This window comes from Cynocephalus volans, chromosome 8 (assembly GCF_027409185.1).
Source record: "Cynocephalus volans isolate mCynVol1 chromosome 8, mCynVol1.pri, whole genome shotgun sequence".
Classification (NCBI taxonomy): Eukaryota; Metazoa; Chordata; class Mammalia; order Dermoptera; family Cynocephalidae; genus Cynocephalus; species Cynocephalus volans.
In genome coordinates, this window is record NC_084467.1 from 2,258,897 (window position 1) to 2,283,912 (window position 25,016).

General features: G+C 61.0%; 2 protein-coding genes across 2 annotated transcripts in view; one reads left to right on the forward strand and one right to left on the reverse strand.

Moving 5' to 3' along the window:
* The first annotated feature begins 659 nt into the window (after positions 1–659).
* ARHGEF16 (Rho guanine nucleotide exchange factor 16) lies at positions 660–16,516 on the forward strand. Its single transcript, XM_063106906.1, has 14 exons — positions 660–1,247; positions 4,056–4,101; positions 4,851–5,020; positions 6,488–6,544; positions 7,024–7,184; positions 9,729–9,881; positions 10,027–10,156; positions 11,209–11,283; positions 11,679–11,771; positions 13,527–13,678; positions 13,998–14,186; positions 15,093–15,166; positions 15,779–15,880; positions 16,237–16,516. Exons 1-14 carry the CDS (start codon positions 660–662, stop codon positions 16,374–16,376), a joined length of 2,130 nt encoding a protein of 709 aa, XP_062962976.1. The 3' UTR covers positions 16,377–16,516.
* Positions 16,517–16,946: 430 nt separating this feature from the next.
* Positions 16,947–25,016, reverse strand: part of MEGF6 (multiple EGF like domains 6) — a 113,553-nt gene continuing 105,483 nt past the window's right edge. The window contains exons 37-42 of the mRNA XM_063105686.1: positions 24,480–24,527; positions 24,172–24,229; positions 24,024–24,054; positions 23,646–23,831; positions 17,458–17,706; positions 16,947–17,357 (exon numbers count right to left, since the gene is read on the reverse strand). Of these exons, the coding sequence (XP_062961756.1) occupies positions 16,947–17,357; positions 17,458–17,706; positions 23,646–23,831; positions 24,024–24,054; positions 24,172–24,229; positions 24,480–24,527 (983 nt within the window). The remainder of the gene's footprint in view (positions 17,358–17,457; positions 17,707–23,645; positions 23,832–24,023; positions 24,055–24,171; positions 24,230–24,479; positions 24,528–25,016) is intronic.

The window sequence follows — 25,016 nt, forward strand, 5'->3', positions numbered from 1 at the left end:
CGTATGCCTAAGCCACCCTCAAAGCCAGTGCGACAGAGGCCGTGGCCACCTCGTGTTTTCTGATGCCGACCTCAGGAAGGCTTCTGAGGGCATTCACAGGAGACAGAATCATTCCGGGAGGTCGAGTGGCTGCCAGTGTCCCAGGCAGCAGCAAGGGGCTGAGCAAGGATCCCAGTCTTGGTCTGCAGGGCCCCCAGGGCCCACGTGCCCCGCACTGCCCACGCTTACCCCCAGCTCAGGAGCTTTCCATCAGGGGAAGCAGGGTGGGCTCTAATGCAGGCTGCTCCCTCCTGGGCCCTCAGAGCTTGGAGAACCAGCCACCTGCCCCAGTCCCAGCAAGCGTCCAGCTTCTGTCCTCAAATCAGCCCATCAGCAGGAGCAGGCGTGAGGCTGCCCCTGGCCACTGTGCTTCACCTCCCCGGGGAGGCTCCTGGTGATTAGGTCTGTGTTGCTGCCAGCTCTGCTCCCAGCTGTGTCACTGTCCCATGCACACTGTGTCCCGGGAGCCATGCCGGGCTCTGGCCAGGGCGGGTGATGATGAGAAGCAGTTGGGGTCTGTGTGCAGGAGGCCAGTGGGGTGGACATCAGAGAGGAACGAGAGAGAGAGGCCTGCGTCCCTCACCTCTGGCCTTCCCCACAGGACCCTGTAGCTCCCCAGAATGTCCCAGCGGCACTCGGACCGCTCGTTGGAAGAGAAGCTCCTGGAGTACCGCTTCCACTCGGAGCTGCGGCTCGATGCCAGCGGGAACCCGGCATCTGGACTCCCAATGGTCCGGGAGTCCCTGCCAGTCGGGGCCAATGCCGCCTTCCGGCCTGAAGCCCCGGCACCCCCACAGCCACCACCCCCAGGGCGTGAGGCACTACGGCCCATCATCCTGAGCACGCAGAGCCCCGCTGCCCTTAAGATGGGCACTGAGCAGCTGATCCCCAGGAGCCTTGCCATGACCAGCAAGGCAAAGACCCCTGCCCGTCACCAGAGCTTCGGGGCGGCCGTGCTCAGCAAGGAGGCTGCCCGGCGGGACCCCCAGCTCTTCTCAGCCCCCAGCTTCTCCCTGGATGATATGGACATGGACATGGGCCCCGGGGGGATGCTGAGGCGAAATCTAAGAAACCAGTCCTACCGGGCAGCCATGAAGGGCCTGGGGATGCCCGGTGGCAACGGGAACTCTGTCCTGCTCAGCCCCAAGCTCCAGACCCTGGCTGAGGAGCCCAGCCAGCCTCCCACCCGGGGACCAGCCAGAAATAAGGTAGGGGCCTGCCCACCTCAACAACGGGGAGGGGACTTGTAGGCCTCATGACAGCTGCCATGTAGCGAGCACTTCCTGTATGCAGGCTCTGGAGACGAGTTCATTCCCATTAAGCCCAAGACCAGGCCGAGAATGTAAACATCCCATTTTGCAGACGAGGCAGATGAGGCTGAGTAAGGTCAAGGTTCTGCCCAGGCCCCAGACTCTGGCATCCCCACTCCCAGTCAGAATGGAGAGCAGAGCCTCAGAGGGACTGTCCTGTCTCTGCACCCCACACGGGAGCCGGCCTGAGTGACAGCTTTCACAGAAGACTTTGCCGCAGCGACCAGCCTGGGCTCAGTCTACAAAGGGGCTCCCAACAGGGACTGGGGAGGGGCAGCTTCCCGGCTGCCCCTAGCTCGGGAGAAGTCTGCAGGCTCCCTCTGCACACATCCCTCCCTTCCCTGTCTGCCCTCAGTGGCTCCCAGGACTGGGGTACAGCGGGCAGTCCACCCTTCCCTGTGCAGAGACGCAGCCCAGACCACCCATGTCACTGGGACCGAGGGGGAGGAGCTGGCTGGGGCTCCTGGACCCAGTATCCTGCCCTTTGAGTCACCACCCCCTGTGGCTGGGGGCTGGGCCTTTGTTGTGGATAGCTGCAGAACTAAAGTCCACGCTCAGGGAGGTACCCACCCTGGCCAGGCCTGCAGCTCTGACCACCCTGCCAGGGCTCCTCACCTGGTGGGCAGGGGCCAGGTGTGGGGGGTAAGGAGGTGAGCTGGCCAGGGCCCACCTGTTGGTTGGTCTCCAGCAGCCGTGGAAGCCTGGCACTTCCTCAGGAATGCAGGACAGAAGCAGGTCTGGCCCCAGGGGCATCTCTTTTGTTGGGTTCCTCGCTCAGACTTGCCCGGAAAGCAGCCCCAGGCACACAGGCAACCCCAGCGAGGGGTCTGGGGTGGGGCTCTGCTGCAGCGTGAGCCCTGGCAAGTTCCTGAACCTTCCTGAGCTTCAGCTTCCCCACGTGTGAGTGAAGATAACGTGGTCCTACCTTGGCACTCTCTAGAGAATAGAATGCAGCCAGCCATAGGTGCCAAGAGCTGGGCTCAGTGTCTGTGGGAAGGGCATGCTCACTTGGGGACATCAGCCCCCTGCCCCATCCTGTTGCCATCCCTGCTGTCTCCTGTGCCCTGTGCTCCTGCCCAGACCATGAGCTGAGCCCAGCAAAGCTGAGCTCATGATGATGGCCAGCACCGCAGCTGCCCAGCCTGCAGCATGGCCGGGCCTCAAGCTTCCACTGGAGGCCAATGGTGGCCGAGGTGGCCCCGTGTCCCCAGTGCCAGCCACCATCCTTGGTCATGCCTCTCCTCTGACGTGCCTACCTGAGGTGCCAGACCCCCGAAACTGCCTCGGGACCTCTGCTGTGGGCCCTACACCGCCCAGGGCCAGGCCTGCAGGGCCCTTCACTCACCCACCCACTCATTCACTCACTCACTCGCTCATTCACTCACTCACTCACTCATTCATTTACTTGCTCGCTCACTCGCTCATTCGCTCACTCACTCACTGACTCGCTCATTCATTTACTTACTCACTCGCTCACTCGTTCATTCGCTCACTCACTCACTCATTCGCTGACTCACTCATTCGCTCACTCACCCATTCGCTCACTCATTCAACACTCACCCACTCATTCACTCATTCATTTATTCACTTGCTCATTCATTCATTCACTCGCTCATTCATTCATTCACTCATTCTTTCACTCATTCATTCACTCAGTCACTGCTGACCTGCACGTCCTGCGGGTGTTTCCTGAACACCCCTACATCTTGGTGCTGGGGGGAGCTCAGAGGGCACGATCCCGTCCTAGGACAGCTACCAGGCTGGCAGGGGTACCAAGGGCTGGCTGGGGCAGCTCAGGGCATGGTGGGAGCACAGAAGAGGGGGTTCCCTGTGGCCTCAGCCAAGGGAGGGTCCTGGAGCCAGGAGGGTTAGAGCAGAGGCAGGAAGGACGGGAGAGACCAGGAAGAGGACAGAGGCCAGGGCCCACACCCAGACCTGGAGGCGGAGGGCTGGGGGCACCAGGGTAGAGGGCAGAGGGTGCCAGGCCAGGTGCAGCTGGGAGTGCCGCAAGTTCCCAACCGCAAGAGGACTTTTCAGGCCCCAACTTGTTCTGAGAAACCAGCCCCTGCTTTCCTGTAATCTGCACATCTGTGAGGTCAGGGAAATGGTGGGTCCCAGCCAAGAAGGGTGGGCTCTGAGCTGGGCAGCTGCAGGGTGGGGACCAGCCAGAGGGTGGGGGCTCCCCAAGAACCCTGCCACCCAGTCGCCTCCACCACCCGTCCTTGAGGCCTATGCTAGGAGCTGGACATGACCTGGCCAGTCCTGGCTCTTCCTGCCACCCAGGTCCTGGTCTCTGAGGGGGCCAGGGTACAGCCCCACCATCCTTTCTCAGCCCTCTCCAACCACACCCGTCCTGCCTCTGGCTTCCCTCCAGGGCCACTCAGAATTCTCGGGGTCCCACACCCCTCTCTCCTGAGCATTCCCTCTCAATGAGTTCAGCCCTTCCTCCTCCTTCAGGCAACCCTCCTGGACCTGCCCAGTCCTCGGTTCCCTGCTCTGAGCCCCTATTCCACCTGCCCTAGCCTCTGCTTGGCGGCCCTGAGACCCTCATGAGTGCCTTCTGTGCCCAACAGAGCCCCCTCCCCTTGGGCATGGCTTTGCACATGAGGGGGTGAGGCCTCTGGGCCCTGGGCAGCAGCATTGCTGTGGCTCCACACCTGCCCACCTCCCACTGACTGCGGGGGTTTGTGTGTGTCGTTTGTGCAGAGGACACTGGGACGGAAGCATGCACACAAGGGCTCCTTCAAGGACGGTGAGTGGCTTCGGGAACCTGGTCTTACTGGAGCCATTCTGGGGGGTTGGGATTCTGGGGTCTTGGAGGACATGCTTGATGGGATTCTTCTAGGGGCTGAGGTCCCAGAGGCTGGTGTGACCATGCAGCTCGGATGGATCTAGAAAGGTCTAGAACGTTCCCTTGGACTCCCTCTGTGTGATCCCAAGGTTAGGGGACAGGGACCGCACACTTACCCTGAGCACCCCACGTGTGTGCTGGGCCCAGCCCGTAGTGGCCATGCCAGTGGGACCGAGGTGAGACCAGTTCACTGCCTGGAGTCTCCAAGGTTGAAAGGGAGCCCAGCGTGGGGAGGGTCAGTGGGGGATGATGGCTTTCACCCAGAGTACCGTGTTTAGTTTGCTGTAGGGTGGGACAGCAAGGACACCCCACAGGGAGGCCGAGGGGAGGTGGCTGGCCCGCTAGGATGGAGTGCCCAGTGCCCTGCGGCCCAGCCAGGGGCAGGCCCACCCAGAGCCTCCCTCCCCCAGGCAGGCCCAGCCAGCCCCTGCGGGTGCTCTGGTGTGTTAGCTCAGCCCTGGTCTGACGGTGCCACATTCTGCACTGGGCCGCCGCCTATCTCCTGGGCTCAGCGTGCACAGCCATGGGAGCCAGCCCACCCAAGGGGAGCCTGCCCCGGGGAGCTCTGCGCTGCCTGATGCTCTCAGGGGCTCTACGGTCCAGGCCTCCTTGGAGACCCCAGGCCTGCAGGTGACTCTTCCTCCCTCCAGACCCCCGGCTCTACCAGGAGATCCGGGAGCGGGGCCTGAACACCAGCCAGGAGTCTGACGACGACGTGCTCGATGAGCCCTCCAGCCCCGAGGGAGCCCAGAAGGTGGACACCACCATCGTGGTCAAGAGCTACCGACCTGCCCCCGTCACCTGGAGCCAGCTCCCAGAGGTAGGGCCAGGGTGGTGGGTGAAGCTAGCCCAGAGAGGCAGGTGGGGTCACAGGAGGCCACCTGGCCGTTTCTCCTCCCGTCCCCGTGATGCCAGCCCCATGCAGCCAGCCCAGGTCCTCCCAGGAAGGGCGGGCAACCTTTCCCGAAACCCCTTGGCTGTGCCTAGCTTGCCCTGGGGGGTCTTCCCCATGTCCCTGCTGGGCTGGCTCCACACCTTGGGGGTGGTCACTGGGAACTCAAGTTTGTCTCTTGCCGTCATAACAGGCGATCTGCTCAGACTGCCCTCTGCCCTACAGGGACCCCCTTCCCTGGCTCTGCCCCAGGGAAAGGCTGGAGGGTCCGCGTAGGGAGGCCGTCGGGGAGGGGAGGGCCCAGGGTCTGGGGCCAGGCTTGGTTTCAACACGGCCGTGTTCCAGGGCCAGGCCACCTACTCACTTTCCACATGTGAAAATGGCCTGTCCCCACTCTGCAGGGCTGTTAGGCTCTCAGTGTGTAAGAGGGGCGCCTGCTACCCTACGAGGGCACAGCCAGCCATGGGTGGACAGACTCGTGACCCTGTCCTCTGAGGGCCGTGGGAGGGGACTGCTGCAGAGCGTGGGTGTGTCAGGCAGGCGGGGCCTGGCTCTTTCTCCATCTACAGTACAATGGGGCTGCTTGTCTGCCATCCTGTGTGGGATGAGGGGGCGCAGCACTGTGACCGCTCACAGTGCTCCACACTACTGTGTGTTGTGGGACCCTCGGCCGGGGGGGCACCCAGCAAGGGGGTGAGGGCAGGCAGGGAGGCTACCTGTCCATAGATGGAAAGGTCGAAGTGCTGGGAGCTGGGTGTGCATGCTCTCCCCTAGTCTGGGGTGGCGTCCAGGACAATGCACTCTGGTGACACTGCCTGCGATTCTGACCCCAGCCTGATCAAGCTTGGGAAGAAGGAGGCGTGGGGGCTGGGCGGAGGGCAGCAGATGGCACCAGCTGGGGTGGCCGTGGTCCTGCAGAGGGGGCACCTGGGCAGTGCAGTGGCCAGCCTGTCCAGGCGTGCTCTTCAGGGACTCGGCATGCTGTGCCAGATGAGCCATGCTCTGGCCAAGGCAGCTGCCAGCCATGGAACCCCAGGAGGTAGAGCTCTGGCGATGCCACCATGCTGGCACACTGGTGTCACCTGCACCTCTCGGGCAGGGTGCCAATGTACCTGCTGTCTGTGTCATGGTCCTGCCCTCCACATTGTCCCTCCCTGGTGGGCTCTGCGCCTCGCCATCCCCTGGGAACATCTTCGGGACAAGAGCCCCTCCCCACCTACGGTGGCCGCAGCTGCTCCATGCAGGGCAGCTCTGCCTGGGCCAGCCTGGGCTCCCACTTCATCTGGGCCTGACTGTCCTCCACGCTGGCTCAGTCCAGCAGAGGGAGGACAGGGCAGAGTTTGGCTCCGCTTCCAGGACATGCTGCCTGTAACCCCTGGGCCTGTGTCCCCTCAGGTGATGGAGTCAGGCATCCTGGACAGGCTGTCCACTGAGGAGCGCAAGAGGCAGGAGGTGAGGCCACGGAGCAGGTTATGCGGCCTGAGGTGTGGGCCACACAGCACCCCGGGGGGGATGGGCAGGAGCCACAGGGACGTTGCCACCCACCCACTGGCCACCTCCTGGGCTGGGCACCGTCGTGACAGCTGAGGGCTTCTCGCCCCCACCCCGTGCCAGGCACTCCCTGAGCCCCTGTGCAGTCCTCAGGGCAGCCTCGGGGTGGGGGCTACCACTACCCACTTCTGAGATGAGGACGGGAGCCCTGCCCAGTGTCACATAGCTCACGGTAGTCAAGCACAAACCCCAGGACTTGGGGCTCACATCCCCAGGCTCACAGCCCCATCCAGGGTCTGCGCATGGACCCACGTCCCCACCTGCCCCTGCCTCCCAGATCACATCCTCTGGTCCCGAGCACTTGTCACACGCACGCTTGGGGGGGTGGTGCGTCCAGGCCCCTCTCGGGGGCTGTGCCACATCGTCTCCTCTTGCCGCAGGCCATCTTCGAAATCCTCACGTCCGAGTTTTCCTACCAGCACAGCCTGAGCATCCTGGTGGCCGAGTTCCTGCAGTCCAGAGAGCTGCGGGCCACCATGACGCAGACAGAGCACCACCACCTTTTCTCTAACATCCTGGACGTCCTGGGCGCCAGTCAGAAGTGAGCCCGCACCACAGCCTTCCCATTCTGTGGTCACTGGGTCTGGGTCCCCGCTTCTTGGCAGGCTCTGGGAGAGCCCTGGCCTGCATCTGTGGATGGGATGGTTTATAGCAGCTGCTTGGACAGAGCATGACAACCTCCGAGAGCTGGCCCCAGGGGACAGGTTGGGCACGGGGGATGTGGGCGTCCTGGACATTCCTGAGGGGTGGGGCTCTTTTCTGCCTGCTGATGGGCACATGCCCACCACGACACCAGGCGCAGAGGGCCCATGACCCAAGTGCGCAGCACCTGCGGGGCACTCACTGGGCAAGAGGCAGCCTCGAGTTGCCGCCCCGGATCATGTTCGCCTAGAGGTGTCTGGTGGCCAACCCAGGCTCTGGTTGCAGGGCGTGGAGGTGGAGGATGGAGGTGGAGGAGGGTGGGCGTGCGCTGCAGGCCCGCGTGGGGGTGTGTGCGCATGCCCGATGAGCGTGCACGCGCATGTAATTCCTCGGAGGGCGCAGTTCAGGTGTGCGCTGTGCAGGCTCAGCCCTGCGCCTCCCTGTTTCTCAGGAAACCCAGGGCGTCATCCTGCCTCTGAGCCTTGGCCTTGTGGCTGACCCAATGGGGTGGGTGCCTTGGGGCCCATCGCGGACGTGGGTGGGGTCGTAGAGATGGCTGGGTCATGTGGCGCCGCGCAAGTGGGGCTGGGCTGCTGGTTCCTTCAGGACAATATCAGCCCACCCCTCGCTGAATCCCACCCAGTCTGCTGCCCACGGGGTGGCCCCCAGGAAGTTTCAGGGCCACGGTGGGGGGGTGCTGTCTCATTCCTGGAGACGGAGGCTTCCTGTAGAGCTTCAGTGACTGGTCGTGGGAAACTCCCAACCTCTGACTCAGCCGTGGTGGTGTCGGGGGAGGCGGGGGCGTCTGGGATGACAGCTGCCCCTGCCCCAGTGCTGACCCGCGCTGTGCAGACTCTATGTGCTCTGAGTGTGGTCCCCTTTGCAATGAGCAGCTGAGCGTTTGCCTCTGACTCCACAGGGCTTCAGACTGGTCATTGCTGTCCCCAGGGTGGGACACTCTGGCCTCCTCCCCCAGCTGGGTCCCCGCCGCTCCTGGTCATTCACAGTGCCCCTTCCCCCAAGAATACATGCTATTCTGGGTCAGTGGCTGATGATAGGCTCTCCCAGACCTTTCTTGGAAACCCTTGGAGTCGCCCATTGGAAGTGCCGACCGCCTGGCCTGCCCCTGCACACACGTGTGGTGGCCTGCATTCAGGCAGCTTGGGCCTACCACTCCCTCTGGAGTCTTTGTCCACAGGGACCTCCGTTCCTGACATGCCATCCCGTCTGCCAGGGCTTCTCAAGGGCCAGAGGCTCTCAGAATGTTCCCACTTGCAGGAAGCGCAGTCCCCGCATGGGTGGAGGGTCCAGCCGGGGCCCAGTGAGCAGGGAGTCCTGAAGAGCCCCTGCCTGCCTGCCAGCTGGGGAAGGGGCTTTTCAGACAGACAGAGCTGTTGGGGCCTGGAGAGGTGGGTGGGACCTCAGAGTCCAGCAGTCTCGGGGTCTACAGGATGGACTGGAGGCTGCAGCCCTCAGCCTCACACACCAGGCAACCATCGCAGTCCAGCTGGGCCCAGCACAGTGGCAGTGGCAGCCTGTGGCAGCAGAACCCTGGGCTGACCCTGGGCCACGCTCTGACTGAGTGTTAGCTCACGTCACCCACATCACCCTGGACCAAGGCCAGGGTGTGGAGGAGGTGAGGGGTGGCAGTCACCTCCAGGGAGTCTCGCCCCCCACCCTAGCCTTGACTGCCCGCCCAGAACAGGGTGGGACTCAGTGAAAGTGGATGGTCCGTGAAGCCCAGCAGGGAGCTTGCCGGCAGTGCCACCAAGATGTGGGACATGTCCTTGGAGGCGGGAGACCTCTCTGATCCCTCAGGGCCCCAGGTGTTGCCCCCCCCAGTGTGATCAGGAGACAGGCACTTATGTTTCCCTCACCTGTGGCAGAGTTTCTGTCCTTGAGCTTCTTGCCGGGGCAGGCCCAGGGTGGGTGCTGCTGCCAAGGGCCAGGGCGAGCACCCGGGTATTTCAGGTGTAAGGAGCTGCTCTGTTCTCGGGTGTCCATGGGAGAGCTGTGGCTCACAGTGCTCTGCAGAGAACACTGGCCCAGGTCCTAGATGAGGTCCCATCGGCTTGGGCAGCCACCCTACCAAGCACCTGCTCCATGCACCTCCAGGAACTTAGCTTGGTTCCTGCCGTGTTTGTGTGTTTGTGTGTGTATGTGTGTGTGTGTGTGTGTGTGTGTGTGTGTGTGCAGGCATATGCACATCTGCACTGCACGTACATGTGTGCATATGCACATCCGTATTGTGTGTGCATGCATATGTACATCTGTATTGTGTGCACACATGTGTGCCTGTGTCCATATTTGTTGCGTGTACATACGTGTGGGCATATGCACACCTGTATTCCATGTGCACACGTGCATATGTACATCTGCATGATGTGTGTACATGCACTTGTGGCGGTGAACAACCAGGACCCTCACCCTTGCACGCCTGCAGGTTCTTCGAGGACCTGGAGCAGCGGCACAAGGCACAGGTGTGTGTGGAGGACATCAGCGACATCTTGGAGGAGCACGCTGAGAAGCACTTCCACCCCTACGTCGCCTACTGCTCCAACGAGGTCTACCAGCAGCGCACCCTGCAGAAGCTGACGTGAGTGGGTCATCTCCGGGGTCCCAGGGAGCCTGGGAGAATCTGGCACCTTGGTCTCCTGAAGCACATTCCTGCTCGCAGCCTGGCTTCCGTAGGTTCTGCCTGATTTCTGCACCTGGAGGGACAGCTCCATCCTCTCTTGCAGGAGCAGCAACGCAGCCTTCCGCGAGGTCCTGAGAGAGATCGAGAAGCGGCCCGCATGCGGGAGCTTGCCCATGATCTCCTTCCTCATCCTCCCCATGCAGAGGGTGACCCGGCTGCCCCTGCTGACGGATGTGAGTACCCAGCCAGGCATCAGCCCGAGGGAAGCAGGCCTGGGGCAGGGTGGCCTGTAGTTGGCCAGCTGTGGGAGCTGCGCTGCTGGGGTCCCACCACTGGAGACCCCACCTTCAGTCAAACGTTGCTCCCTCATGGCCTTTTCTTCCACACTCTGCCTACCTGTGCTATTCTAACAGCTGTGACAACGATTCTAAGATGACTTTAATAATCGGTATGGCCCACGGTCGCTACGGTAACTGCTGTCACCCACAGCTCACCGTGCCAGGGCTGCTGCAGCACTGGCGGAACCCTGCTCACCTACGGGTGGTTCATGAGGTTGACTCATATTGATGAATTGGAACCGGTGCACCCAGACCTGCCGATCCCCCTTCCCCAGACCTCCCTGCCGTGGTGGCCCTCTGAGGTCACCCACGCACCCCTAGCTCTCCCATCTCTTGGGTGGAGAAAGGGGCTCAGAGGGATTCCCTGGCATGGCCAGTGTCTCGGAGATGCCAGCCCACAGGGCAGAGGGGCTCAGTGGGTGAAGGGTGCACACACGCTTACGTGCATACACACATGCAGACACATGCACACATGCAGACACATGCACGCACATATGCAGGCATGTGCACACAGACACACGTGCCAGCATCCGAGCTAAGCCCCCACAGGCTGCACAGGTGCTCAAAGGGTGCTCGGGGTCGGCTGCCCAAGACACACAAAACCTCAGACTCTCTGGGACCCCTGGGGAGTGTAGAAATGGGGCTGGCAGAGGAGGATCTCCACTGGCCATCCCAAGGCTGGACGGATATGGCCAGGGATGGGAAGAGGTGGGTCCTGGGGCGTGGTGCTGGCTCCCATTCCAACCCAACCTGGCCTGCCCTGAGAGCCCCAGGTGGTGCAGAGGCCACTTGGGGACTGTGTGCACTGGTGGGGCCCAGCAGGAGCCCTCTGCAGCCACCAGTCGGTGTCTGAAGTTGGTAGGTGAGCCCCTGCCCCACGAGGGGACAGGCTGCTATGCCTGGGATGTGGGAGAGGCTTGGTGCCTCACATCGTGGGTCCTTTCCAGACACTCTGCCTCAAGACCCAGGGCCACCCCGAGAGGTACAAGGCTGCCAGCCGCGCCCTGAAGGCCATCAGTAAGGTGAGGCAGGGACTGGGGCTGAAAAGATGGGATGTAGGGCAGGGCGCACCACGTCCACCTCCAGCGCCATCCTCAGTGCTGGCCACTCCCACCCCACCCAATGGCATAGACCTGGGGCAGGGAGGGGTCTTGGATTATCCACCCCGAGTTTTTTGTGGCACCGATGGGGAGATGGAAACCCAGATCCAGTGGAGCTCACATAATCGGTGAGCCCATGGCATGGCGGGGGCTAAGGCCAGCCCAGAACCACCCATGAGGACAGGCATCGTGGGCAGGCAGCGGTTGGCAGGCAGGTGAAGCCTGGGTGCACTGGGCAGGGGCCCGGCATGCCTGGTGGGGACGGGCACACTCAGTGGGCCAGGCCATGGCTCCCACCGAGCACGCACCCCCTGCAGCTGGTGCGGCAGTGCAATGATGGAGCCCACAGGATGGAGCGCATGGAGCAGCTGTACACACTGCACACGCAGCTGGACTTTGGAAAAGTCAAGGTAGGTGCCATGCCGTCCCCAGGCATTCAGTGGCCCGCCTTGGGCACCGCAGGCCTCTCTCAGACCACTCCCCACCTGGCTTTCCCTGTTATCCTCTGTCTGAGGTCAGGGTTTGCATCCCCGGGGCCTGTGGGCAGGAGGGAGGCTTTGGGAGTGCCTTTGATCTCTCCAGGCCTCAGTTTCCCCATCTGGGAGCATCGCTTGTGCACCCCTGCCCCCACTCAGCTTCACAGCCCTCCTGCCAAGGCTGAGTGGGTGCGCAGCTCTCTCCGGCCCTTGCCCCCAGCCCCAGGACTGCATGAGCAGAGGGCAGGCCCAGTCCCTGGGTGATTGAGCCCAGGGGTCAGCAGGCGGCAGGCCCAGTCGATGGGCTCACCTTGGGCCAGGGCTCCTTGCTGGCCTGTCAGAGGCTGGGTAGGACCTGACTGAGGAGAGAGGGGAACCTCAGGTTTCAGCTCTCAGGTTTCCCTGCGAGGCTTGGATTCTGGGGAAGAGGCAAAATACTTCCAGCCTGGGCCTGGGCAACCCCAAACCCCCTCCCAAGCAGGCAGGGCTCAGACCTCTGCCCCCACGACCCCACAGACTGGCTTTGTCCTCGTGTTGTCCAGGGTGGCCCCAGTGGCCACCCCTGCAGGTGGACATGCCTGGGCCTCTTGTTCTGCTGCCCTGTCCACTTTTGCCCTTTTGCCCTTCGCAGGTGCCCTGGTTTGGGTGATAAGTTAGAGGCTGCCATAGGTCAGGGCCACCGAGCAGGAGCAAAGGGCTCAGAGGTCCCGGCAAGGGGAGGGGCCCCTTGGATGGGCCAGGGTGGGCTATGATCATGGAGGAGGTGTCAGGGTGGTGACCTCCAGCCGCCATCGCTGAGCCCACACCCCATGCAGGCCATGTGCTTGGCTCCTGATCTTCTCGCGTCTGTGGTGCAGTACAGATCCCAGGCCTGGCCAGAGCAGGGCTGATCCCAGGCCCGGCGGACCCCGAGTTGGGCTCCCAACCCCTGTGGTCTTGAAGTCGGTGCTTCAGATGGGCAAGGGGGCTGGGGAGAGTAGGTGGATCCAGATGGGGGAGCGGCAGGGGCAAAGGCCCAGAGGTGGGAGGTGCTGGGGGTTCAGAGTCCGCAGTGGGTGGGGGTGTCGAGACCTGTGTTTGGGGACAGGTGGGGCTGTGCACATTTCTGCTCACTCTTGCTCTGCCCACCCGTCCCCCCATCTTTGTGATCCCTCCACCCCCACCCAGCTCCACCAACTTAGCACCAGGTGGGGCAGGGGACTCTGTGAATTGGGGGTCAGAAGGCCCCTAGACACCAGAATGTGGCCGTCCTGAGCAGGCTGGCTCTTCCCACCCTGGCGCCAGGCCTGACCAGGCCCTCGCTCCCAGGAGCTGCTGAGTCTGTGGGCAGAAGCCATTGCCCGCCCCACACTGAGGCGAGGGGTGCGTGGAGCCTTCCCCAGGACTGGCCTCTGCTCGGGTGGGACATTCAGTGGGTGCCCAGCAAGCCCATGGGCCTGGCTGGAGGCCGGCTGGGCTGTGCTGGGCTGCTGGGCAGCGTCTGGGCCCAGGGCCTGGTGGAGCTGGCACTTGTCAGCTGACCGAACAGCCTTTATTTATGGCCTGGACGCGTCCCATAGTCCCCTCCTCTGTCCAGCCCCAATGGGGATGGCCAGCTGGTCACCCAGTTCCTGGGGGCAGCAATCGGTCCCCACCCATCCTTGCCCCCTGCCAGGGGACTTGTTCATCCCTCTGGCTCTGTCCCCCCAGTCCCTCCCGCTGATCTCTGCCTCCCGCTGGCTGCTGAAGCGTGGGGAGCTCTTACTGGTGGAAGAAACTGGGCTTTTCCGGAAAATTAGCAGCCGGCCGACATGTTACTTGTTCCTGTTCAATGACGTCCTGGTGGTCACCAAGAAGAAAAGGTGGGCCCTGTTCCATGAACACTGGGCTGTGGGTCAGGAGGAGTGTGAGGGAGCCGGCCTGAGCCCTTCCAACCTCAGAGTTGGGGTCTAAGCAATACGGGGTGACCAGGTGACTTTCACTGTGCCAGCTCTGGCTTCTGCCTGGGGACCCAGGTCTGCCTGCCCAGGCCATGAGGAGGACCTCAAAGCTCATGGCCTCTGTTCCTCGGGCTCAGGGGGGCTCTCGGGAGCATCCAGGTGGCTGCTGGGCTCCGGCTGCTGCAGGGGGGCCAGGTGGGAGCCGGGCTACTACGTCCCACTGACCACCAGCACCCTACAGCGAGGACAGCTACATGGTGCAGGATTATGCCCAGATGGACCACGTCCAGGCAGAGAAGCTGGAGCCCTCGGAGCTCCCACTGCCAGGAGGCGGCAACCGCAGCTCGTCCGTGCCCTACCCCTTCCAGGTGACCCTGCTGCACAACAGTGAGGGGCATCAGGAGCAGATCCTGCTCTCGACGGACTCCGCGTAAGAGGGGCTTGGGGGGGGGACACCCGAGGCCCACGCGCACGCCAGCTCCCCAGGGATGGTCCGTCTGCTCAGCCGCATCTGTTATCCCACAACAATTTCCGAGCACTTTCGTGTGGCGGGCACTGCATAGGTGCCAGGACACAGCCATGAACGAAACAGAAACAGCCCGTCCTTGATTCTGCGTCCCTGGAGGGGACACACACCAGCAGATAACCAGAAGGGAGTGACAACTGGGAAAAAAGCAAGGAGAGAAGGGGGCAGGGGCCACTAGGGAAGGCCTCCTGGGCAAGGTGACATTTGGGTCAAAACCCAAAGGAGAGGAGGGATGGAGGCTGGGGATGCCGGGGGGAGGGGCATGTAGCAGAGCCACAGCCGTGCAAAGGCCCTGAGGCAGCGGCGCCCTGCCACAGAGCAGCACTGTGGACAGCCAGCCCACAGTGCAGAGGGCAGGAGCACAGGGGACAGGAGGGGCGGGCCCAGTGCATAGAATGCGTGCAGGCACCGAGTAGGGGCTCTGTGGACCCCTGTGGAAGGAAGGCACGAGAGTGGGCCCGTCTCCATGTTCCCTCCCGCCCAGCTCCCCTGTCCCCTGTGACCCTGGCCAGCACTGGGCCCCTTTCCAGGCAAGGAAACCGAGGCCGAGTGTGTCAGATAGCAAGCTGACAGGCCGGGAGGGCAGGCCCAGTGCCGGGAACGGGGTCACCTGGGACTGGCAGTCTGCGGCCTGGGCGTGCAGCGGCCACCTGGCTCTGAGCCGGAGCACGGATGACCTGGGGCCAGCTCTCTTCGCTTTCCCCACCCCCCATCTTCTCACCATGCCCCCAGAGGATGGGCCTCTGAAGCCAGGGGACAGGCTGGCGGGGTCAGCTGCGAGGCCTTGCTCACGCTCTCTCTGGTCCCCAGGAGTGACCGGGCCCGGTGGATCACGGCGCTGACATACAGGGAGAGGGAGGGGCAGGGCCCCACCAGCAAGGGAGGTGAGTGCTGGTGGGGGCTGTGGCCCCTTTCCCAGCCCCAGGGCGGGGGTGGGCCTTCTGCCCCCACCAGATCTGCCCTCCAGGCGACTAGCCCAGGCGAGGGGAGTCCACCTCACAGGACCCCACCCCCAAGTACATGTGCCCACCTGGCCACACAGACCCAGCTCTCTTCTTGGGTTCCCTCTCTCAGGAGGCCTCGCCCTCTATGCAGCAGAGACAGAACACTGTCCGTGCCCAGTAGCTAGGGGAAACTGAGGCCACAGGGGCAGAGCAGGGTGGCACATAGATCTGTTGCTCCTAGCTCTGGCCCTGCTCTGGCTCTCTCAGGGGAGGGAGTGCCCTCTGCCCGAGGTGGGTGCTTTGGCCCCAAAAGCGGGAGGACCTCTCCTGCAGCCTCTGGAGGGGCCCTGCGTTAGCCTGAGGGAAGCTGCCACCTGTCCCCATGCTGGGACACCTGGGTGCCTTCCCAGGCCCCCCTGAGACCCAGCCCTGGGGGATGTGTCTGCTGGAGGCTGTTGGGAGGTGGAGCCCTGCCCGCCTCTGGGCTGCGGAGAGCTCCCAGCCTACCCGGCCCTGGGCAGCCTGTCACTGATGTCCGCTCCCCCTACACAGACTTGCCCCAGGTGGAGATCACCAAGGCCTACTTTGCCAAGCAGGCAGACGAGATCACACTGCAGCAGGCAGACGTGGTCCTGGTCCTGCAGCAGGAGGACGGTGAGCCTGGGGTGTGGGCAGGGGGACAGGCAGGCTCTGAGTGACAGTCAGGGTGAAGGTCCAGAGGTCACCGAGGTGCAGGGTGACCCGTGTGTGCCCACGGCCTGCCTCCTCCCTCAAAGACTTCATCAGGGAGGACTCATGTTCCTGAGTCCCCATTCCACCAGGGCCCCAGAAGGTGCCTGCACAGGCCAACAGGGCTGTGTCCTCAGCCTATGGCCATGCTGGGTGGGCTGAGCTCAGCCCCGACACCTTCTCAGGGACCCAGCACCTGCTCAGAGGGGATGGGGGCGTGGGCGTCAGGGCCTGGGTGCCATAGCCTTTCTCTCACCCCTTCTGCCCCTGTTGGGGTTCAGGGTGGCTCTACGGCGAGAGGCTTCGGGACGGAGAGACAGGCTGGTTCCCCGAGGACTTCGCGCGCTGCATCACCAGCCGTGTGGCTGTGGAGGGCAACGTGCGCAGGATGGAGCGGCTGCGGGTGGAGACGGACGTGTAGCCCATCAGCCGGGCACCACGAGAGGCAGCCTGAGGCAGGTGCAGCCTGAGGCCCCCGACCAGCAAGTGGCTGTGCCTGGCTCCAGCGAGTGTGGTTGTCCTTTGCCAAGAGACCCCGGCTGCAGCGCTGGGCTCTGGACACTTCACAGGAGGAGGACCATACCTGCCCCCAGGGAGCATCCTCTCTGCAAGCTCTTAGGGCCACACCAGCCCTGACCCCAGGCCAAGTCCCCGGGAGGAGCCGGGCCCAGGCCCTCCCCCAGCTCCTGGCCACTGTGCTGCACACCCTCCTGTGCACGCATGGGTCAGCTGCACCCTGGGTGACAGTGATAGAGGACAGCCAACGCTATCAGCAAGGACAATGTGGGGCCATCTCCCTCCCACACCGCTCCTACCTACAGCAGGACAAGAAGGGCCCTGAGTGCTTCAAGAAGTGTTCTGAGAGGAGGTTCAGCCGGAGGGAGGGACCCTGCAGTGCCAGTAGGGAAGTGTCAACTATGAGACTTCCAAAGACATTAAAGTATTTCTTCAACACTTGGATTTCCACAGTGAATCTGAGCCCAAGCAAAGACTATGACAGTCTGTGTCCCAGGGAAATTGCCGAGGTGCCATGGGCTGGGCCTGGGCCCCCCCATGTATGGTCCCCGATGCTTGTCCTTGGCTCTGGCACATCTGTCCACTGGCTGGAGCTCAGGAGCAGTAACAGCCGGACCTCAAAGGGCCCACCGGGCCAGTGGGTCTGAGGACTTGGCGCTTCAGCAGAGCCTTCGGAGAGCTCCCTGGAGGCAGCCCCACCCCCACAGGCCTCCCCTCCTAGCCCGTCTCCTCCTGGGACCTGCAGGCAGGAGAGGCAGCCCTGAGCTGGTCGGCCAGCCTGGGCTAGGCCAGGTGGGAGGAGTGGTCCCCGGCCTGCCAGGAAGCCCCTGCCAGCCTTCCCGGGCTCCATGCCAGTGGGTGCTGCTGCCTCTCGGCTTGGGGAGTGCTGTCATGGGGATGGGGGCTCCCAGATACGCCTGAGAATCTGCCCTGATCCACTGGGGACTGCGGCTTCTATAGGAAATTCAGGGATGTGTCTCCCTCACCCAGACATGAGCCAGATATGGTGATGCTGGGAGGCCAGCTTCTGCGTCCCCAGCCCTGGCACCGCTGCAGGACCAGGTGCAGGAGGGAGTGGAGTTGGCCTGGACCAGTGGGAGGGGGCTGGGCCAGGGGCTGAGTGAGGGGGAGCTGCTCTGAGCCTGGCCCACTGAGCCAGGGGGGGAGGAGTTGTGCACCAGGAGGGAGGGCCAGGTCCTCTCCTCATGGCCTCTGGCAGCCTGAGCAGGGCCATCCTGGGAAGGTGGGGGCTTTGGTCAGAGGCCACTTGGCAGGAAGGTGTAGGGCCAGGGCTCAGGGAAAGGCATGGTCAGGGGGTTGAGCCACATGAGATGGAGCCCAGCCCTCCCACTGCCCAGATGGATGGAGATCTCTGGCCTCGATCTTCCCACCTGTGAGCTGGGTTGACTCCCTGCTCTTTTCCTGGAGCTGCTGTGGGGCAAGGTGGCAGCTCAAGGGGGAGGGTGCGTGAGTGCGCGTGTTTGGCAGGAGCAGGCGGGCAGCATCTTTGTGTAAACAGCTGCCCCGTAGTCCTCCTGCTCCTTCTCCCCGCTGACCCCCGAGGGTCAGGGTCAGGCAGGGGCAGGGTGGCCCACCGTTCCTCCCCTGCCAAGTACGTGTTCCATTAACAGCAAAGTGAGTTTGGAAAGCTGTGGAGATGGTTTCCTCTGACTCTGTAGCCAGGTGACCTAGGGCAGGTGACTCAGTCTCCAGGCTTCAGTGTTTGTCTGTTAAAGCATACTCCACCTCATCAGCAAGGGAGCAAGATGCTGCCCCGGAGGAGGGAAGACAGGCCCTGGGCCCTGGGGGCGGCTGCGCTGCTCAGGGCAGGAAACCCCTCCAGGCAGAGTCAGCGCAGGGCCCAGGCCACGGAGAGGCCTTGGGGGTCCAGGCAGGGGTGGAGTCCATGGAGAAGAGGAGCACAAGAGGTGCCGGCTGGAGCCCCTCCAAGGGCCTCTGCTTAGCCTGCAGCCCAGCCCTGGCTGGTCCAGGTGTTGTCATCCCCTCAGCAGGACAGGGCCACTATGGACCCAGTGGGACAGTCACCACCTCCCAACTGGAGGCTGCCTGACTGAGAGCCTGTCTCCTTCTAGATGAGCTGCTCCTCTAAGGACCTCACACTGTCCTTTCAGTGTTGGGTGCCCAGGTGGCACTTTCCTGTCTGTGGAGGACCTTGCCACACTGGCTCAGCAGGCCCAGCCCCTCCTCCTGTCCAGCTGCGTGGCTCAGGCACGCTTTTGTCCCATACAGACTGTCCTTTTGCCAACGGAGAAACTGAGGCCCCAAAACCCTCTACCCACTGCTGGGGTCAGTGTGCTTGCAGGGGGCCACTGAGGCTTCTAAAGACACCAGCCTACCCCAGCAAAGCCTGTGCCCAAAGGAGCCCCAGTGGGACCCGAAAGCCGGGGTGCCCAATGTTCCAGCCTTGCCTCAGGGGCACCCTGGTGACTGTGTGTCTGCAGGGGAGTGGGGAGTGGGGGGCTGGTGCTGGGGCCTTGCAGCTGAGCCCCTTCCCCAAGGCCACCCTGGCTGGGGAAGCCAAGGCCAGGCCGAGGGCTGTGGTCCTTCATGTCAGCAAACCTCACTGCCCAGCCCTAAGTGGGCAGAGTGGACGGTGGCTGGTTCTAGGTGGGCATCCACCCCTAGCACCCTCTGGGAGGTGGGAGCAGGAGGCGTGTGCTTCACAGGAGCAGAAAAGCAGGGCCTGAGCAGCCACGCCAGCAAATCCAGAACAAGTGCCAGAGTCCCAGCCCAGGCCTCCTGTGCCTTCATCCAGGTACGGGGTTAAGTCCATCAGCAGCCGGGCCAGGAGGCCCACGGGAGCGTTTCCTTTTGCTCCCGCTCCTCCGCCTTCACCCCTCCCATGTGTTATGTCCCCAAACCCAAGGGTGTCCCTGTACACTAGTGTCCTTTTATGGGGCGGTGATTCCATAAAGGGGGTGTGTGCCTATCTCCGCCTCTCATCTCACGCAGCACCGTCGTGGGATCTATCTGTGCCACTGTCTGCACATCTGGCTCATTGTTCCTAATCTCTGCAGAACATTCCAGAGCCTGCACTGCCCTGGACTTGTCCTTTCTGCTAACTGGCGCCTGATGCCCTCTACCGCCAGCCACGCAGTAGTGCACCCTCCTCACGTGCCCTCCGGTGGCCGTGGGCTGGGCCCTCAGGGGTCCCTCAGTCCCCGTGCTTCACTTAGAACGCTCTGACCCTCTAACTTTTGCCCTCATAGGAGTAAAGCCATATTCCAGTGTTCTGAGTTGCAGATCTCTGGTACTGGCAGGACCGTCCTCTCCTTACACTGGCTGGCCATTCGGTCACCATGACTTCTGCTCACTTCCTGTGTGCATCGTTCTGTGTACCCATTCTCCATATCAGACCCTTGCCCATTTTAGACGTTGCTGATCGCTCCCCCAGCTGCCACCTGTTGACTCCGTTGCTGGGCCTTTCATTCAAAACTGGAATTGCATCAGATTTAAGGACTGGGGGTGACATTTATACATCACATTCGTCCCCCGCCCCCCCGTCCCGTTGTCTCCCTTTTTCAGGTCCCTTTCATAAGCCTTTAAAACCGCTACTGAAAGAGTTAAGCAAATGAGGAAACTTTCTTCAGATGCATTCCCATATATTTATGGGTCTTGCTGCCACGTTGGACGGTATCTTATTTTGTATCATTTTCTAGTTGGTTGTTGCTGGTGTTGAAGAATTACTGGGTTTTGTGGGTTTTATGAAATTTATGTATTTTATGTTATTTTATTGCCAACCTTGCTGAATTCTCATTAGTTGTAACCATTTGTCTGTTGACCCTTTTGGGTCTTCTACAGGGGGCATCCTGTCCCCTGAAAACCATAACGGGTTTTCTCTTCCCCACAGATCCTCTCACCGCCAGTTTTTTCCTCCTCTGACATTACTGCTTAGGGCCTTCCGAGCTCTGCTGAGATGGGGGAGGAGTGACCATATGCAGACATCATCTGATGCTTGACCCTTAAGGGGATTTACCGATGCAACAATGTTGACCGAGCCCACCCACATCCAGGTCCAGGTTCCAGCGTGAAGCAAGCAGTGCCCCTGCCTCCTCAGACCCAGTGGGGAAGGCCGGTCAACCACGAGCTCTGGGATGTAATGTCAGGGCTGTGCAGAACAGTAACCGTGCAATCAGGACCAGGTGACGGTCGCCTCGGGGGGCTCTCTGCGCTGGAATCGTTTGACCAGACCTAAATTCATTGGTTTCTCCACTAAACATGACGCTTGCACATAGCCACTGTCAAGAAAGCTCCCTTCTGTCCCCTGTTTTCCAAGAATTAAAATCCTAAACAGGTGTTGAACTCTGTTGAATGTTCTTTTTGCTCCGATCAGGACAGTCGTCTGGTTTCTCTTCTCCCCGGATACATCGGCACATTTTCTGATGTTAAACTGTCCTTCCATTTGACCAAGTCCAATCCCCATTTGATCAACTTGATAACATTTTTAAATACTTTTACTCGAATAGCTAATGCTTTATGTAGGATTTTTGCGTACATGCCATGATGCTTGTACCGTCCCCACCTGGTTTTAGAACCACGTTCTATACAGGCCTCATGAAATGAGGTGAGGTGCTTTTCCTATGTTTAAAGTTTCTGGAACACATCGTATTAGATAGGTTCAGTGTCTTGAACGTCTGGTACACCATGCACCCCAACATCTGTGCCAGGGTGGGATTTACAGGGGCTGGTGGCAGAGGGAGATGCAGGCAGATCTCTCATTATTACTTGCATTTACTTAAACTACTGGTTTGTTCATGTTTTTAAATATCTGTTTATCCCAATCCTGACATTTTATGCTTTCCCAAAAATCCATCCATTTTTCTAAGGTTTCAAAGTTATTGGTACCGATTTGTTCATAATATTCTTTTTTTATGTGTTACTCTCTATTGTGTCTGTAGTTAATTCTCCCTTCTTCTGTATTTTTTTTTTCTTGCTTCATGTTTAAAAACTCGTCAGTCTTGCTAGTTTTTTTATTAGTCTTCAAAGAAAGAAATTGGGTTTTCTTAAATGTTTCTCCATTTGCTGAGTGTAAAGTTTATATACATAGATACAAAGGTGTATATACATGAATAGAATATACCATAAGTATGAACACACATGGAACATGGGTGGAGGCTTCTCCACATTTTTTCATCACTGCATCTTGTTTGTTCAACCTGTTGGTTTTTGTAAAGAGCTTGTGAAAATCACCAGCCACCCAGGCCAGCTTTCCTTTGCATGTTTCTTTTTCTGTCCTTCGAGTATAACTTTTGTGGTCAAGATACTGTCGATTATATTTTTAATGCAGTCTAGGGATCTGTTTTTCAATTATCGATTGTAAGCATTTTACATTAGATTTATTACTCTATTCTCTCTTTATTATGCTCTGTTTTCCCTCCTTTCCTGCCTTCCATTGGACAGATCAGATTTCCTGCGGACAATGTAAACGCTAAGCATCCTCGTGGCTGCTTCTCTCTCATTAATCTGCACTTATCTTCTGCCTTAGCACTTTCTGCAGCTGGTCACCGTCCACATCTTCCATCGAGCAGGATGAGGCTCACCTGCGGTGAGACCGTCTGAGGTTCCCATTGTAGAGTAATAGGAGTATTTCGATTCTCTTCGAATGGCTGGGCCACGTGGGAAATGTGGGAATTCGTCTCCCACAGCGCTCACCGGGTTCCTCTCCCCTCCTGCTGGAGAACTTTTTCTAAGAGCATTTTCAAATCAGGTTTTTGTGGTAAATGTACTGAGAGGCCTTGGAGACAGTGTGTCGGTGATAGTTTAGCAGGACATAAAATTCAGGTTTCAAAACTGTTGTCTTCAGCTCCTGGAAGATAGAACACGGCTGTTTTCTGGCTTCCGGTGTTTCTCTTGTAAAGTGTAATGTCAGGCTGCTTCCCATCTCTCTTTTCTCCTCTGGGCATTTTAGAATTTCCCTTTGCTGCGGATGCTCTTAAAGTTCTGTGGACTGTGGCTTTTCTGTTTGTATCTTGTTTGCCCTGTGCGCCCTTCCAGCCTGAGACCGCTCTGCAGAGCTGGGAAGGCCTGTTCGCCCTGCTTCATGCCGATGGCGCCTTCTTTCTTGAGGACCTCATCCGCATGGATGCTGATCGACACTTCCTAAACCCCCGTCGGTTCATCTTGCTTTTGTGTGCTCTCTCTCTTTAATCCTCTCTGCTGCCTCCCGAGCTGGAAATCCGTTACCGAGGGGTTTCCGCTCTCCCGTCCGTGGGACGCTCCCCTTCACCTTGCACATTTTCCATGCCCAGGCTCTACAACCGCGTCTTTTCAGTCTGTTCCACGTCACGTTTCCACTCTGCCACCCCTTATCCCTGCATTGACTTCAGAGTCTTAATACTTTACTTTGGAGCCTGCTGCCTTGGCTTTCTCTACTGTATGTCATTCCCTTGTCGTCTGTCTGTCTAGGGTGACCAAGCCCATTGGGATCCTCCCTGTACCCCTCAGGTGCCCCTGGGAGTATCAGCTACCTTGACTGGTGTTGGAGGGGAGGGGAGAGGGGGCTACAGCCCAGACCTAAGGGGGCTTTCTTCGGGTGGGAGGTGGAGGCAGAGTCTCAGGGCAGTGTCCATGTTACAGTTGGGTCCAGCCCACTCCACTGGCCACCACCCTCTGGAGAAGCCCCCCACCCCCCACCTCTGCTCTGCGTGCCACCCTTCCAGGTGACCTCTGCCTTGGCCCGTGAGCACCACCCCCTCAGAAGGATGGCCTGTCCCCCCTCTGCCACCACTGCTGAGGCTGGTGTAGGGCAGGTGGGAAAAGCTGAACTCAGGTCGGCCCTGCACAGGCTGCTCTCCACACCAGCCCTGCCCTCGGGGCCCTGCCCTCCTTCCCCTGGGCCATTCTCCCCACAGGCAGGTCCTGGGACTGGCCCCTTTCTAGGGCTCAGGTGCATCTGAGCCATGAGCAGGCTTTGCTGACCCATCGGCCCAGCCTGGGACAGCCCCGACGTTCTCCTCTCCAGCACGGGAACTTGACTCTGTGGCACCCCCATCCCCAGGAAGGGCTGGGGGACCTTGTCTGGGCCTCCCTGGTCCAGGGGGAGATGCCTGTTCAGTGCCCCTGGGAGGATCCGTGCAGAACCGGCATGACACAGCACACACACAGGCCACAGGGAAGCCACTACTCCTTTAACGTACTAGGCACCACACGGCACCTGAGCCGCGGCCTGGAGACCCCTCACGGCCCTGCAGACCTGCATGTGGGCAAGAGATGGAAGGGCAGCTTCCAGCCAACCCAGGGCTGCGGCGGGCTTGCGCAGCTGCCCACGAACACCTCCACATAAATAGGGGCCGGGCTGCGTTTCCAGGTCTACGGCGGCTGAGCTGCAGCAGTCCCAGGCCTAGCACCAGAAGAACCAGCTCAGAAGGTGGGGGCCCCACACCTGCCCTCAGTCCTGGGGCTGCAGGGCGGGGCAGGGCTTCCTCAGCATGTTCTGCCGCCCTGTGCAGCCGTGTAGCTAGGGCCTGTCCACTCGCTGGGGTTCTGCAGAGTTCCAGGCAGGGCTCCTTCCTCACGGCCACACAACCCTCACCGAGCCATAGGCTGCACAGGTGTCCACAGCCCTTTGGAGAGAAGGGCAGGGCCAAGAGTCCTGGGCCCACGGAGTCCCTCCTTAGTTGTCACCAAAGCCTGGGTCCCTTCGGGCTGGAGCCCAGAGGCAGGGCACCCTCAGCTAGTGCCTTGACACCCTACTGCTGAGCCCAGATGTTGGTCTGCTGGAGGGTGGGTGTGTGGCCGCTGGGGGACAAAGAGAAAGAGGGTCAGTCTTGGGTGGAGTAGAGCTCTGGAAACAGCCAGGGGCCTGGGCCGACACCTCACCCTTCCCCTCAGCAGCTAAGCCCAGAGGAGGGAAAAACAGCCCACCCACCCTCCCAGCTGTGGCCCCAGCCCCCATCTCTGAGATCCTGATTCTAGAGGTCCCCCAGCAGCAGGAACACCCACTGCCCTGTTGGGCCCTTTTTTGGACTTAACCATGACACTACCTTACCTGGGCCCTGGGCTCGGGATGGGCTCTCGGGGAGCTGAGGGGGGCCACCTGAAGGGGCATAGACAGGAGGTCACATTAGTACCCCACTCTTGGGTGGGCAACGGTTAACGGGGCAGCAAGGCCTAACCCTGCCCCAGCCTGCAGGGACCCCACTTTCCCCAGCAAGCCTCTTCCCCCATCCCACTCCTGTGCGACTGGGGGAGCCAGTCCCTCTGCCCAAATGAACATGCCCAGCCCTTCCCTTCCCCAGGCAGCAGGAGAGGTGGGAGGCGTGGTTTGGGGGCTGGATGGGGAGGGGCTTCACCCAAGTCCAAACCAAGTCCACTCCAGGGCAGGGGCAGGGCTCAGGACCCCTGACAGCCAATGAGGCCCTGTCCATGGGGCCCAGGCTCCAGAGACCTCCAGCTAAATGCCACGGCCCTGCCCTACACTCTGCCCGTGGTTGGCCAGTCAGCCTGTGGTGCAGTGCCACACTCGACCACCAGATGCCGCTGTGGACAGCATCTGCCACCAGCTGCAGCCTCACCACCCCCACCC

Excerpts from the sequence above, each read along its gene's own strand:
- ARHGEF16 (XM_063106906.1), top strand. The coding sequence starts at position 660 with ATGTCCCAGCGGCACTCGGACCGCTCGTTGGAAGAGAAGCTCCTGGAG. Across the intron at positions 11,772-13,526 it reads TGGACTTTGGAAAAGTCAAG|TCCCTCCCGCTGATCTCTGC; the intron begins GTAGGTGCCATG and ends CTGTCCCCCCAG. Across the intron at positions 15,167-15,778 it reads GGGCCCCACCAGCAAGGGAG|ACTTGCCCCAGGTGGAGATC; the intron begins GTGAGTGCTGGT and ends CCCCCTACACAG.